The sequence below is a fragment of the Notechis scutatus genome, chromosome Z, assembly GCF_049901735.1.
Source record: "Notechis scutatus isolate UNSWTSFEM ecotype Mainland chromosome Z, rNotScu1.2, whole genome shotgun sequence".
NCBI lineage: Eukaryota > Metazoa > Chordata > Lepidosauria > Squamata > Elapidae > Notechis > Notechis scutatus.
Window position 1 is genome coordinate 88,717,434 of NC_142025.1, and position 16,532 is coordinate 88,733,965.

Sequence of the window (16,532 nt, forward strand, 5' to 3'; positions counted from 1 at the left end):
GGAGAATAGCTTGACTCCCTCATCTTTCTGGCAGTTCCTGAGATATTAGAACACTGCTAACATGTCACTCCTAGTCCCTCTTTTCGTAAGACTAGACATACCCAGTTCCAGCAACCATTCTTTAATCATCCAAGTAGGCACATACACACATATCATCTCAGGGTGGGGAAGACCAAGAGGCCCAAGGTGTCATGCCTCCATCGGAGCCTGAATCTGCAGGGGAAGATGAAATGGAATAGGAGCTGACAGAGATTGAGGGGGTAGCTCCTTTTAAAAATGTTTCCTTAAATAAATATGTACTTTCTAGTCTGGATTATTGTCTATTGAAAAATTAGAACCAACCCAGCCACATAGAACAAGTGTTGGAATCCAGTGGATTACACACATATACATACACACAAAAGCAAAACAGCTGGTAAGAGTACAATTAAGGATTTTCTTTATTCATTGCTTTGAAATATCAGCTTTCAAATGGAAAAGAAGCTGAATATTTCTTTAAATATAGTTAGAAAACTATATAACTATAGTTAAATATAGTTAGAAAACTATCATTATATAACTATAACCAGAAAATGTTTTTGTGTATGTACTATAATCAGTTTATCAATACCTGCTTAAATTAGACAAAAATGATATCCAAAAATATTATTAGTAAGCTAAACATGGCAGGGTATTCACACAATCAAATCACTAAGAGATTTTTTTTTTCATAAAGCCTTGCAAATGTGTAAATATGCTTATCTGAACCATATGCAGGACTGGAATATATGGACTCAGTTATTCATTCTGGTTAGCCAAAATGGTTTCAGCCTAAATTTCCCTTTTAAACTCTTCTTAGTCTAATGATTTAAAATATATCTCATTTTCCTTATAATTTTAAAAGCGCGCACATTTTGGAAAGGAGGCCATTTTATGGGCAGTTTCACAGAATGGATAATATAGAGTGGAATACAGCAGTATTTCTCCATCTCAGTAGACTTCAACTCCCAGAATTCCTCAGCTAATGTTTTCACCAGAAAAGAAGGGGGGGAAAAGTAAGCTCTCCCTAGTAAACTCTCCCTTTTTCTTGAATGCTCCCTAATCCCCTCCATTTATCTTTCTCCTTTGTGGGGCGTGGGTGCGGGGTTACTCAGGACTACAGCTACAGACCTGTTTATTTTTCAAACTCTATCTCTTTCCCTCATCTAATTCTTCCGACAGTATCTCTCACACTGGCTTTGCCACAAAGGCCGGATGTCTTTCAAGGGAGGTGATAATCCGGGCAGTTCGGTTTTAAGTTGTCAGGAGTTTAAAGATTTAGAGCTTTCGGTTTTATATCTTTTCTGGCGTTTGCCACTAACGCTTCATTTGCCACTAACGCGTCATCTGTAAAAAGGGAGCTTTCCGCGTCATCCTATTCCATCCCGCCTTTTCCATTTACCAGGCGGGCACTCTAAGGCTTTCCCGCCAAACTTCAGAAAACTTGAGCTAAGCTAATACCACCATCGCATCGCGCCTGGAAGTGTTTTTGCTCCAAGGTAAATGCTGGGAGATGTGGGAGATTAGGGAAGGGTTCGATTATGCTCCAGTTTTGCGAGATTCTAGATTCTAAATGCAATCGCTCATTCCTCATATGTTTTGGCCTCCAATCCCCCAGTCATCTTTGTTGCTCTTCTCTGCACTCTTTTCGCAACTTCTTTGTCTCAGGATAATGTTGCAAGATATCAAATCTGAGTCGATCGCCAGGATCAGAGATTTACTCTTCTGAGTTTCAGACTCATGCAAGAGCCATCTTCAGGAAAATTCGGTCTACTGGAATAGGTGCTTTGGGCTGTTCTGTGGGTTATATTTATGTGATGCCTTTCTACTGGCTGATTGGTATATTAGTAGCTGGCAATTGGTTGTTGTTTCCTTATGCTGCCAACATCACACATATCACTCCAGTATGTAAGTTGCTAGGGTTTACTGATTTATTGTCACAGATGTTCTTGATAATGACTCTTATTTGGTGAAATGTTGCATTTGGGAACATTTTCTCCAAACTTTTATTTTTGTGCAGTACAATGGATAATTAAAACCCTTTTTCTGCCAACCTAACTGCTTTTTTCCCCCAGGAGTCTGGTGAATCAGGGCATTCATTGTTTTATCTTTCCAAAAATCAATGAGTTCTTGCTGTGCATTTGATGATCTTATAATGTGATTATTATATGGTATGTAACTGCTATTTTTGCCTGAAAACAAATGGTTGTTGTCTAAGCCCTTACAGACGAAAAGTTAGTGAAGAAAGATAAACGTGATCTAGAGCTTAAAGTAAAAAAGGAACATTAGGAAAATTAATAAGTAATTATATAGTGTGGACATATCATAAAGTAATCTCTAAAAATCTTGAAACCTATATGCAAACTTAAAATTTTCAACAACAAATTGTTCAAGGTTATTTAACTTTTTTAATTAATTTGTTACTAAATGCTACAAATGCTGGAGACATTATTGAGTATTTCAAATGAGCATTCCATGAAATCTGATAGCCAATCCAATCAATTATGGCCTTGGTAGTATAAATAATGTCCACAGCTGGTTTGAAAACTACTTAATTCATAAAACGTAAAGGATATGTTGGGCAAGTGCTATACAGCAGGGGTCCCCAAACTTGGTAAATTTAATACTTGTAGACTTCAACTCCCAAAATTCTCCAACCAGCATAGCTAGTATTTTTTTAAAAAATCTTCCAGAGTTACTGCCAAATTGTATTTTTAATGTGATTAAATAGAACTATTGAATATTAAAGAGTAGTGTTAACTTTAAGTAAGCTATATACATAGACTAAATAAAATTTAGTGTTATCTAATATTTATAAGAGTGCTACTTCAGTCAAAGACTTTGAAAAAGTTGTGCATTCTAGGTGAACTTGAACTCAATTAACTGTTAGTAGTGACAGCATTATTCTCTTTGCCCCATTCCTCAAATTCCTCTCCAGGTCTGTCTACAAACACCATATAGAATTTTAAGAAACATGGCAGAAGATCATAAAAAATTCATGTTGAATATCCTTGAAGACCTGACAAAGGATGACATGAGCAAATTAGGAACAATACTGAACAGCAAAAAAATAGAAGGGCGTGAAATCCCCTCAAATAAGCTACAGAATCTTGATGAAAAAAAGGCAACACTATTATTTATATCCCATTATGAAGAACCTCTAAAAGCACTTGAGCAGAGCCTCTGTGATATTCCCAGAATAGATCTTGTTCAAAAGGTCCGTCTTAAAATTGAAACTGGTAAGTTGAGTGATGTTTGTGTATTTTCAAATGAGAGTAACCCACATTAATTTATTGAATTTTTACACTTCATGATTCTTTAGTGATCCTATGCAGTGCACAGATCCAAACACACAGAACACTAAAACTGCTGTGTACAATGATAAAAAGATAATGAACAAAAGATGGCACAAGATAGCAAAAGCATATAGTCATAAATTTGTACAGTGTTATTTCTACTTACTATGTAAGTGATCAGATAAGAGAATTGCACATTGTTTTCACGGCTTCTTCATTTATTTAATGTCCATGCTCTATTTTTCATCCAGAAAGACTTAAGAGTAACTTATAGAATAATGAGAAGTCTCTATTTTCACAGTCATAAGGACTTTGTGGCCATTTGTATTCATAAGATGTGGGGGGGGGGGAGGTGATTGATAGCATGCATTGGTGTGTACATCACAACAATTCGCACCTCCTAAAACACATTTTTCCTCGGATTATGTGTAAATTTTTTAGGGAGTTGCAATATGTGAGCTCCCCGCTTTTCCCCTTTGGATTCAGATTGTTGCATAGCCCTAATGCTTACTATTTAAAATGACAACACAGTGAAGGAATGATGGGGTGGGAAGAGATTATGAAAACAATAGGCACCAATTCTTAATGTTTTATATACTCTTATAATGACTAGCTATGATGGAAATGATGCGTAGTACATAGAAGATAGTAGATGAAGTGTCTAAAGCACGTGATACTCCATAATTGGTTTATTTCTAAATATAAAAGTTTATGATACTGAGAGTAGAATTTATTATATTATTATTCAAACCAAATATTTTACATTACAAAATTTTATCAATGATGCAGTTATTTTGCAAGATGAGTTGTTTCTCTCAAAGTCCTCTCGGAGCAGAAGTCAAACTGTTAAATGCTCTCAGTTGTTACGCAGCAGATTTCACAGACACCTACTTTTAGAAATAGCGACCTTTCCACAAATAAGTTAGGGCAACAACTGCAATTCTGAAGGCATAGGTTGCTTAACCTTGGTCCAGTGAAGGCCTAAGGGAGGTTAAGGGAAGGTGAGGTACTTTAATACTAACTTACAAAAGAGTCTTAAGTAAATTGCATTATTATTATTTAAATGGAAGCTTTTTGCAACAGATAAATGGAAGCTTGCCAGAAATAAACCACAAATGTGAATCAGCTTTGTTACTTGCTAAAAAGAACTGAAGGTAAAGAGACCACTTAGAGGAAGTTTGATGACAGGATGCGGTCTAAAAACAATTCTGTTGCAAGAGGGCCGTTACTTAGAGGTAATTTAACTGATTTTAGCTTACAGGGCAGGGGTCCAGAAATGAACAAAAGTTCATCAATAATATACTAAAAACTCAATCCTTGTATTTAAATGAGCAACTTAGAAATCATGCTAAGAGTATTTTGGAGCACATGTGAGTGTGTGCATAATCAGCATGCCCAGGACATGTTAGATAACCAATGAGTGAGGTTGTAACTATGTGCTTTTCTGTGTGTCTGTGTGTGTGTGTGTGTGTGTGTGTGTGTGTGTACACATACACATCCCTGATGTCTAGCTAAGGGCTCAAGGGCTGAATTTTGCCAAGGACTATAAGTTACATGATTCTTGTTCTGCTTATTACGCTCTGGATGGGTATAAAGCAGACAGAGCAACTCCACAAAGCATCCATACAAAGTCTTTTTTATTGGTTCATCAGATATCCTATCAATTCACATTTATGATGAGGTTCTTCTTAATGTCCAATCCTTTGCATATCTGAATTGTGGTGTAAAAAAATAAAGTCTCATCCCCATAATGATTGAAGTGGCTGCATGGTATGGTGGAATCAGGCAAGAGGGAGGGAGCCTCCCCCAACCCAACAAGGGTCAATTTACTGACCAATCAGGATTACAGATGTGGCCACATGACATGAACTACATTTCCCAGGATACCTCAACTATATTTACCATGATGCATTCCCTTAAGGGGACAGCTCTCAAATCCTAACTAACTATCCCAAATCCCATTAACTCTAAACTGTCTGGACAGCACACTCCCCGCCTGGAATTGTAAATTCCACTAACTAAGTAAAGAGCAATACTAACTGAATAGCAGATAACTATGTAACTAAAATAAACAGTCAGCTATATAACTAAAGGAAACAGTAAATAGCAATAAAGCATCAAACAAAGCAAAGCATACAAAGCTTGAGATTCAATCTTCAAGTTCAGCCTTTCTCCATAGCAACACTAGGTCGGTGACCTGTCAGGTGTAGAGCTTCTTGGTGCAAGTCTGCTGATCACCTCTGGCAGCCTTTTAGGGTGGACAGGTACTCTTGGTGCTAATGGTGAAAGTCTGGTGGTCGCTTCTGGCGGCCTTTTAGGGTTGGAGCGGTACTCTTGCTTCCACGGTGTCGGGAAGCTGTTGGAAAGGGTGTTGCGGAGGTATATGCTTGTGTAGAGCGTCTTAGTGGAAGTCTGGTGGTTGCTGGAGGCCGTTTGGGGTGTCCTAGCAAAATGTACTGGTCGCCGGTGGCCTTTTAGGATGGAACGGCATTCTTGTTCTCGATGGTGTTAAAGGGCGTCGGAAGACTGTTGGAATGGATGATGCTAAGGCATCTGCCTGGGTTGGGGCCTGCATTTGATCGACACTGACAAGTCCTGAGATTCCCCAACCCAGGTCTGTGTTGAAGGCAAAGGGTAAGTATCTCAGGCTTCTGACTACCTCAGTGTGCGCAAAGGCGTCAGGGGCATCGAATCCCAACAAGAGCAAAATCTTGGCTTCAGGATCTAGGGCGGGAAATAGATGAGCCATATGCTTCATGTGACGTATTTTGCTGGCTGCAGTCATTGGTATCGTATTCTATTCCAACACAGGCGGCAGTAGGAACTGGGAACTTCCATCTAATGACTCTATACTGAGTCCAGTAGCTTCCCTCCCTGCCGTGCGTCTTGGTGAGGTGCACATTGATATCGTGAAGTGCACTTCTTCCTTCTGAACATCAAAGAGGTCAAAGAATGCGGACCTGGCTAGTGAGCGATCACTCTGAGGATCCAGTATTACATACATCTTCACTGCTTTTTCTGGCGTCCATCTGGGTAGACTTTGGCAAAGCAGATCTGACAACATGAGTGAGGGGCTGGTGTGCCATCGCACACCGCTATGCAATTGACACACCACTGGCTCTGGGTGTGCTTCTATAGCACGTTGAGGCTCCTTGTTCAAAGGAGGGCTACGAGATGTCTGCAGTGGTGGATCAGCATCTGGTTGCAGTGCAGTCGGATGCATGTCACTTTTGCAGATATGACATTGCACTTTGGTTGTGCAGTGTTTGGGCAAGTGTTTGAATTCGCAACACTTGTTGCAGAATTGGAGCTCTTTTATCAACTCTTTCCTTTTGGTCTGGGATTTCACTGCGAACCCCTGGCAATTGTTCAGCAAGTGTCGAGTGTGTTGCAAAGGACAAAACTGGCTTCTCTTTGGAGTCGGAGATCTAAATTGGGTTGCATCTGATGAGTCCTCTCCCGAACTGTTTATGGAGGAGGTTGCAACTTCTGTGTCATGTGTGTTATTGTGGTTGTGATCTGTAGCGATTTGCAGCACATTCTGGAGAGGTGCAAAGTTTCGGTTGTGTTCTTTATTAGTTGGGAAGAATCTGCGTCTGAAGTGGAGGTTTCTGAAGCTGTTGCAGGACTCTGTTTGCCCGACAACAAATTCTTGGAGAAGGGCAAAAGGTGGTTCTCATTTGCGGTTTGCGGCCAGAAAGGCATCAGGCAAAACAATCCATCATTCTAATATTTCTTTTGGGAGTTTGGCGATGATTGCTTCTTGCGTTATGAAGAGATCAAGGCAACCCAATCCTGGTAAATCAGAACATTCTTTGGCTGTTTGCAGCTCCATAAGGATGTTGGAGAAGGTCTCTAGTCTTCGGGTTTGATGGATGGCGATACATGGGAAACTGTTAAGTCATTCTAGGAGCGAGTATTCCATCAATGCGTCCTCGCCATATTTCCGGTCCAAAGCATCCCACGTTCGTTTGTATGCCTGTGTCGTTAAGTATGCCTTAACGACACAGTGTTTCACTATGTAACTAGACCATGGTTTTAGCCATGCCAACAGAAATTTAAGATCTTCACCGGAAAGCAGCTGTTCACGTTGAATGGTACTTGTGAAAATGTTTTTCCACAGTAGGTATTCTCTGCCTGGCTTGTCGTTGAATTTGTACACACCACTAGCTGCTAAGTCTAACCTTCCACACCTTAGTGATGGTTCTCTGTTACTTCTCTCTGAGGGGAGGTCATCTCTTCATATGACGTCCTCTATGACCTCCTTTTAAGTTAGCAGAGGTGTAACCTGAGACAGAGAAGCTTCTCTTGATGAAGAGAGGGGAGGAGGGATTTGCCCCTTCCTGCATCCACGATGAGGTTAGAGGTACAAAGGAATAGCATGCATATTTACTCCTGGCTTTAAAATATCTTTGTCTTTATCACAAAATTCAAATTACTTTTGCTTCACTCTACTTCTTCCAGGAATCAAGATTTATTATCTTTCTACTGCTTATTACGCTCTGGATGGGTATAAAGCAGACAGAGCAACTCCACAAAGCATCCATACAAAGTCTTTTTTATTGGTTCATCAGGCATCCTATCAACTCACATTTATGACAAGGTTCTTCTTAATGTCCAATCCTTTGCATATCTGAATTGTGGTGTAGAAAGATAATAAAGTCTCATCCCCATGATGATTGAAGTGGCTGCATGGTATGGTGGATTCAGGCAAGAGGGAGGGAGCCTCTCCCAACCCAACAAGGGTCAATTTAGTGACTAATCAGGATTACAGATGTGGCCACATAACATGAACTACATTTCCCAGGATACCTTAATGACATTTACCATAATGCATTCCCTTAAGGGGACAGCTCTCAAATCCTAACTATCCCAAATCCCATTAACTCTAAACTGTCTGGACAGCACAATTCCTTTTAACAAAGATTATATAGATATTGAAAGGCAAATTAATATAATGGTTAATGGAATCAGGCCATCAGGAGACAATGAACCTTAAGCAAAAGGCAGGCTGGGTGACTTTGGACCAAGGGCTCTCGTTCCAGGAACAAGGAAATGGCAAACAACTTCTGAAAATCTGCATGGACTTGACAAGGCAGCAACAAAATAGCTGAGTATTCCAGCTGACTAACTATTTGTCTATCAAAATATGAGATTGAATAATTCTAAAAACTGCATGACATTTTGGAACAATTTATTTAATAAATGCTCATGGCAATTCACATTCATAAAAGACATTAAAACAAAAAAAATTGATATGTCAATTTTAGTATAGACAAATAAAAATAGCAATAAGTATAACATTATGAACAGTTCTACTCCAGCTACTGTGTACAATTCCAAATACTTATTTTTAATGCATTAGAGTCTAAGGCATTGAAGCATTATCAGTTGTACATGTGATGATTATTGAACAATGATATATACACACACGTTTGGCAGATGGTTTGATTAACAAAATTAAAAAGTGATGTAAACAAAGGTATTGGTTAAGAGAATTGTTTTTAACTGTTTGAAGATAATTCTATTAACTTCCCAAACAAACAAGACATATATATATATATGTGTGTGTGTGTGTGTATATATATATATATATATATATATATATTGTTTTCTTAAGTTTTCGCGGGTACTTACATGTATGGTGTTCGGCTTGGTTCGGGTATTTTCCCACGTCATTGTATATTATATTATATATAATTTTTGTATATCCAAAGTTTCCCCAAAAGTGCTTTCCAAAAAACAACTGACTTTCCTGTTTTCTTTGAAAACATTTCGCTTCTCACCCAAGAAGTTTCTTCAGTCCAGTTCTACAGAACTGAAGGAGCTTCTTGGATGAGAAGCAAAATGTTTTCAAAGAAGAAGAAAAAAACAAGAAAGTCCAGTTGCCTTTTGGAAAAGCACTTTTGGGACAACCATGACCTGGATATTTAGTTATATCCAGTGTTATTTGTTTTATATTTTGCATTAATGAAAATATTTACATTGAAGCATTATACTTTGTTGTAAAACATAGATGAGAAGAACCATGAAGCTCAAAATAATGAGAAGGTTGCATTAATAAAATCCTGTTCAGGAAGCAATGACCGTCCACTATATACTGGTATGTAATTGTTAATTCAAAATAGCTTACTAACATTTACTATAAAATATGTCCAGAAGGGTAAGTAGTGCAAATGAAGTGAAGCTGTGCACATTTTTGCCATTTTTTAAAATAACTCAGATTTATTGGCATCTTATTTTCAGTTTAAAATTATTTTTGCTGACATATTGAACAATTCTCATTGTGGACTCCCCAGATAGTTAGAAGTGATGTTTGTTCATAAATTTGTATTTAAAACATATACTTCCTTTTTGTGTATCAATAGCTCACTGAAATCCAAATGGTATGGTATTGAATTGACAGGTTTTCAAAGATTTGGTTACCCTACTGTATTTCCTCAAAAATAAGATCCACCCTGAAAATAAGCCGGGAGGATGGGCATGGCCAGCACAAGAGGCAGTAAGCATGTCCGGGGCAAATACCATTAATACTGAAGAGAGAGAGAGAGAAATCCTCTTGGTTCCTGTCCTTTTCCATGTCTTTCCACTTTTCACTCAGTGTAAACGTGTGTGTGCGCGTGGGAGAAAAGTACAATTTGAAGGGTTGTCAGCAAATATACATACAATCAGTGAAAGATACAGCGATCACTGCATATTTTCAAGGCAGTGAGAAGACTCAGGAAGAGCTATGCTCCCCACCACACACACACAAAAACACACAAACATTTACACTTAGTGAAAAGACACCCCGTCCCAGGGCAACCACATCTCTTCATTAATCTGCTTTCCAGCTCCATTCTCCACGGCCATGTGCAGGACTATGGTAAAAAAAATAGTTAAACCTTCCATCTTCTTGAGATCAGGGGATGTGGCTACCTTGGGGTTGGGTATTGGATGAGGAGCCTGTGTGTGTGTGTGTGTGTGAAAGAGAGAGCACATCACTGCCAGCCCTGGATAACTCCGAGGTTGGATCATATCTCTCTCCCCCGCCTCTCTCTCACACACACATGCACAAACAGAGGCCCCTCACCCCATACCCAGGCAGCCACATTCCTTCACTAACCAGCTTTCATCTGTGGGACTACAGTAAAAAAAAAAATCAGATCTTCCAACTTTTCATGAAAAAAAATAACACCTTCCAGAAATTAGACCTGGTGCCTTTTTTGGTGGCCCCAAATATACAAGACCCAGTCTTATTTTCGGGCAAACATGGATATATAAAAACTTTGCCTGTTGTGCGTAGATCCCCTGAAACATACTTTTATTAACCAATGATCCTTTCGATTTGTTTTTTGCTCCTGTCTCACTCTCTCCCAAACATTCTTAACATGGTTATAATAGTAACAGCAATGCATGGTATGTATAAAAATGCAAGATTAATAATATAACAGAATTATTCAATAAAATGTATTTAAAACCTAGAAAAATGTCAAGATCTATGTTAGAGCCGATTGAGACCACTGCCATGTATATATCTCCAGATCATGAAAATCAGATGCAAATATATTTATATTATTCCTTTGTGTTAGTACATAAAATCATTAATACCAATTATTTTATAATAGATTATAATTTTTATAATGTCTAGCTGGTATGACTAATTTGGAAATATAGGCAAAACTTTACTAATGGAGAATAAAAATACCTTCAATTACCGTATATACTCGAGTATAAGTCGACCCGAATATAAGCCGAGGCACCTAATTTTACACAAAAAAAAACTGGGAAAACTTATTGACTCGAGTATAAGCCGAGGGTGGGAAATGCAGCAGCTACTGGTAAATTTCAAAAATAAAAATAATTTGGGAAACGATCTCACTATCTCACGTCGCCTCGGGAAGGGAAAGGCAAAGCGCTTTTTGCCTTTCCCTTCCCGGCTGGGGCTGTTGGGAGTCGCTGCCGCCGGAGCGGCCCCAGTCCCGCCGCCTCAGGAAGGGAAAGGCAAAGCGCTTTTGCCTTTCCCTTCCCGGCTGGGCTGTTGGGAGTCGCTGCCGCCTGCCTTCCCTTCCCGGCTGGGGCTGTTGGGAGTCGCCGCCGCCTGCCTTTCCCTTCCCGGCTGGGGCTGTTGGGAGTCGCTGCCGCCGGTGACTGCGGGCGGGGGTCGCTCCTGCGGGGACACCGGTGGGCGCGGAAAGAGGGGCGGGCGGGAGAAGCTCCTCTCCCTGCCCCGCCCGGGGGTCTTCCCTTCTCCCGGTACAGGGAGCTCCGCGGCGCTGGGCGGGCGCCAAAGACGCCTCGGGGCTCGGTCGGAACCATCCGGTGCGCCCGATCCAATGCTAGCTCAGCGGCTGTGCGCAGCTTCGCTCCAGCGGCGGCCTTCCAAGCCGTGGCCTTTCCCTTCCCGAGGCGACGCGGGACTGGGGTCGCGCTGGCGGCAGCGACTCCCAACAGCCCCAGCCGGGAAGGGAAAGGCAGGCGGCGGCGACTCCCAACAGCCCCAGCCGGGAAGGGAAAGGCAGGCGCGGCGACTCCCAACAGCCCCAGCCGGGAAGGGAAAGGCAGGCGGCGGCGACTCCCAACAGCCCCAGCCGGGAAGGGAAAGGCAGGCGGCGGCGACTCCCAACAGCCCCAGCCGGGAAGGGAAAGACAAAAAGCACTTTGCCTTTCCTTCCCGAGCGCGGCGGACTGGGGCGCGCCGGCGGCAGCGACTCCCAACAGCCCCAGCCGGGAAGGGAAAGGCAAAAGCGCTTTGCCTTTCCCTTCCTGAGGCGGCGGGACTGGGCCGCCCGCAGCGACTCCACACCATTTTTTTTCAGAGGGAATCTGACTCGAGTATAAGCCGAGGGGGATTTTTTCAGCACAAAAAATGGGCTGAAAAACTCGGCTTATACTCGAGTATATACGGTAATTATTAGCATTATTTTAAACAATAATATGTGTTAAAAATTAAACCAGCAGCCTAATTATGCTCAGTACTGAAAAACATTGACTGGAGGATCTTAATTGGACAATCCTTTTGCATAGTAAGAAATTAAATTATTTTTTAAAAAATCTACAGTAAATTTAAAGTGTAAATTTCCATGTTTACTATGGTTTAATACACATAGTATTACTCATTTCTACCTGTAGTGAAACAGCATTTTATGTTTCCTCTTAATGCAAATAAAGGGTTAATTGGCCACTTTTCAAAAGGCAGCCTTACAGTCAAAAGTACCCGGGGAAAAAAGATGTAGGATAAGAGAGAGAAAGTTGATAGGTTCAGAAAAAAGAGGAAAACAAAAAATGATACAGATACATACAGACACACAAAAATATATACATACATACTATAAAACAAACACAAAAAGATATTATGATACCTATTGCTAATCAAATATTAATAATCATGGAAAATAGAAGTGTCATTCACCTCTTTAAACAGAAACAAAGTATATTTTCTGTTTATGCAATGTTGCTGCTGATTATTAACTAAATAATTTTAATAACAAATAATTTTAATTATTATTAACCTGCCTCTAAATACATGAAATAAACCCTGATGTTCAACACATTAGCCAATCTGTAAGGCTTAATTTTCATGACAACTAGAATTTTATTGCAACACTTTAAAGCTGTCATTCATTCATGTTTTCCCCACCTGTAGGTAAATACACACTTGTTGATCTGCAAGACTATGCAACAAAGAATCAAGACCAACTAATAATGCACCTACAAAACACCCTGGAACCTGATCAATTTAATGCGCTGAAAAAGGAGCTGATTTGTAGAGTGCTGAATAAGGATTTTTCATTTACTGCTCAGAAATATTATGAATTGTTTAGAAACAGTGAACTGAGAGAATTTTTGAAAAACAATGGTAAACCAAAAAAAATACCTATGAAACTTCTTGAAATTCTGTTCTCTAAGAAAAAAAACAACCGTAAAAGAAAGGCCCAGGAACAAATGCAGGGAGAAGGCAACAATTTGAAAAAGAAGCAAGAAGAAAAAATAATCCCAATTCGTCCAATGGAACATAAATCTGGTAATGAAGATAATAATATGATAGAACAACCTTGTCTGGATGATAAAATTACACTTGGAACTGAAACTGAAAAAGTAATCCCAATTCGTCCCATAGAACATAAATCTGGTAATGAAGATAATAATGTGATAGAAGAAAGTTGGCTGGATGAAGATTCAAGAATGGCCTTTGAGAACTGGTATGAAAAAAAAAAATACAGGGAAAAAATCTCTTTCAATTACATTGGCATTCATGAGCACCAAGAATACCCCTGCTTCATAGCTGTGGATGTATTACAATTCAGATTGCCAGATGACCAGGATTATCGTATTCTCGCAATTCTGCAGGATAAAAGAGATTTTACTAATTCACAAAAGCTGAAAAAGGAGGCGGAATTTGCATTGCAATTTAACATGGCTGTTCTAGATGTTAAACTTTCTGAAGTTATCTCCCCTAATAGATGTCTTTCTGAGATAACAGCTAATAAATCCTTTGGTGAATCAATTTTTTTTTTGGAAAATATTGTGTCTAAAATTGTGTTGCCTGTTCTAGCACTGTTTAAGCAGGTAAAGTTAAATGCTTTCAAGAATGCTAATTTTAAAAAGCAAATCTTTCCATGAGAAGAAGTTGCAAGTGTAGCTTCAATATTCCACTGAAAATGTTAATTCATTTCTTGATTAAATTGTAAATGATAACTTGTGATTGGATACTTGGCTGAGGGAGAATTCATATTTCCTTGTTCTCCCCCCCCCCCCATTGTTTTTAGCTTCAAAAAGCAGAAGATGTGAAAGCAGCAGCCATTTTGATTTCCCTCTGTTAAGATAGGAAGTTCTGATCTCATTATGGATTACCACCCCTGCTTTTTAAATATAATATTCGAAAAGCAGATTTGTGAAAAAAAAAATCAAATTTTCATTATAAAACCTTCCTTTTTCTGAATTATATATTCTGTCAACATATTTGAAATAATAAAAAAATATTCCATGAAAAATATATTTGGGAAACATTGCTGTAGAAGAAACTAACAATCCTTTATGCATTTACGCAGAATTTATTCTCAATGAATTTAGTGAAGCTTACTCTTTGTTAAAAGGCTAGAGATGTATGACTGACTGTGGGGTCCTTGGTGCCCTCTCAGTTTGCTTGCTTTTTTGCAGACATTTCATTATCTAGCTAGGGTAACATCCTCAATCCTAGAGGGGAATGGGGTCTTTTTACATATATATAGTTTACCCTTTTCAGCATTAGTGGGAGTGTTCTTGGTGTGTTTTTTTTATTAGGCTATTTTTTACTGTTTGTCTAAGCGGTAATTCTTTGATTGGGATATTGTTTACTGCTTGATTGTTGGTCTAATATTAATCTTGGTATTATGTTGTAATGACGAGGCAGTCGAGGTGTTTGATCATGATCAACTGAATCACGATGAACTTTATTGGAGTCTAGTCTTGCATTTATACACATTTTTAATTATCCTCCATCATTGGTTAACTTTTGTTACTGCTTAACTTTCGTTACTGTTTAGCACAGTAATCCATACAATTAATTATATCTAGTTAAAGTCTAACATATGTTTACTTCCTCTCTCTAATCCTCCTTTAGATTAGTGACTTTGTTTACCTGAGTTGTATTTGCTTGGAAACATTCTTTATCTGAGGTTTGCCATCCAAGATAAGAACATTCCTGCAATTACAACTCTATAGTATTAATCTGAATGTTAATTGCTGGCAAGGAGGCATTGTGGTCTTTTAGTTTGTTCGTTGTCTCTTCTGAATATAAAATACTATATTATTACCCTCCGTTTCTTTTCATATTTTCTTTCCTAAAACATAATTCTTTTTTTCATAAACAGGAATGTGGATATTTCATGTACTTTTAAAGAATTACATGGGAACCACTTCTACAAAATCTATTTGCAATGCATATATTTGTAACATTTTAAAAATTGAAAACTATACTTATTATGAGCCGCAGTGGTGCAGTGGTTAGAATGCAGTACTGTAAGCTACTTTTGCTGATTGCTGGCTGCCTGCAATTTGACAGATCGAATCTCACCAGGCTCAAGGTTGACCCATCCTTCCAAGGTCTGTAAAATGAGGACTGTAAAATGGGGGCAAAATGCTGACTCTGTAAACTGCTTAGAAAGGGCTGTAAAAGCACTGTGAAGTCATATATAAGTCGTACATAAGTGCTGTTGCTATTAAACTATGCAGCAATTTTTATCTTTTTAAAATACTGTATGTTCTTTGTACTATATATATGCTATTTTAAATTGTTCTTTCCTTATCAATAAAATATTAAGAAGACTTATTATATTGCCTAGTTGATTTGTGTGAATAATAGAAGAAGAGTCATCGGGGTTATACATTCAAGGGTAAGAAGAAAAAGGAACTTTGACAGCCTGTGAAATTTCTTTATTGCTTCTATGTGTTACGAGAGCTGGTTGGACTTGGGAGGTTGCCCTTTCTGATATATACTCGACCAGGTTTGTCACCAGCCAAGGTTCCAGGGAAGGGGAGGAGAGGTAGGAGTTGTTATCCAGGACTTTCTGGCAGTTGTCAGGGGTGCTGCTCCACAAGTTGCCAGTTGTAATACCCTATTTTTGAAGTTAGGTTCATGGGAGGAGTTGGGTTTGTTGCCCTTGTGCCATCCTCCCAGCTGCATAGCAAAGTTCCCTGCCTGAACTGGGTTGGCTGTGGAGTTCCCAGATTCATGATTTTGGGAGATCTCAACTTTCAATCTCTGGTTCAGACTTCCAAAGGGGCTTGGGTGGCCATGGGTCTCTCCCAAGTCATCCCAACTCAGAAAGTGATGTCATTCCAGCCTTGGTTTTCTTGGAGTAATGGCAATGTCATCTGAGGGAGAGTTTTCTTAGCTCCTCTGTTATGGTCAGATCCCGCCTGGGTGACCTTGATGCTCTCTTTTGCTTCTCTCTCTCTCTCTCTCTCTCTCTCACACACACACACACACACACACACACACAGAAGCTGGACACATTGGATTGGTCCATCCTTTGTGACTGATGGACCCAATCGTTTTTTTTTTTTTGTGGATGTGAGGGCCTAAGTGGAGAACAATAGAAACCTGGTAAGATGTAGTGGTTGTGAGTAGGGCATACCTCTGCATCTGGGAGCTTTCCGTCTTTAGTCTTGGATAGGGAAAACCAATCCAGTCAAACCTGGAGGTCTTGTTAGAATTACGACTCCTATTTGAAGAACAGGTGGCAGATGAGACATGCT

At 39.4% G+C, this 16,532-nt stretch overlaps 1 protein-coding gene across 1 annotated transcript; it reads left to right on the plus strand.

Moving 5' to 3' along the window:
• The first annotated feature begins 1,686 nt into the window (after positions 1-1,686).
• Positions 1,687-15,606, plus strand: LOC113422077 (uncharacterized). Its single transcript, XM_087947962.1, has 4 exons — positions 1,687-1,857; positions 2,957-3,257; positions 9,331-9,417; positions 12,940-15,606. The coding sequence occupies exons 2-4, from the start codon at positions 2,993-2,995 to the stop codon at positions 13,914-13,916; spliced, it is 1,329 nt and encodes a 442-aa protein (XP_087804088.1). The 5' UTR covers positions 1,687-1,857; positions 2,957-2,992; the 3' UTR covers positions 13,917-15,606.
• Positions 15,607-16,532: the final 926 nt, after the last annotated feature.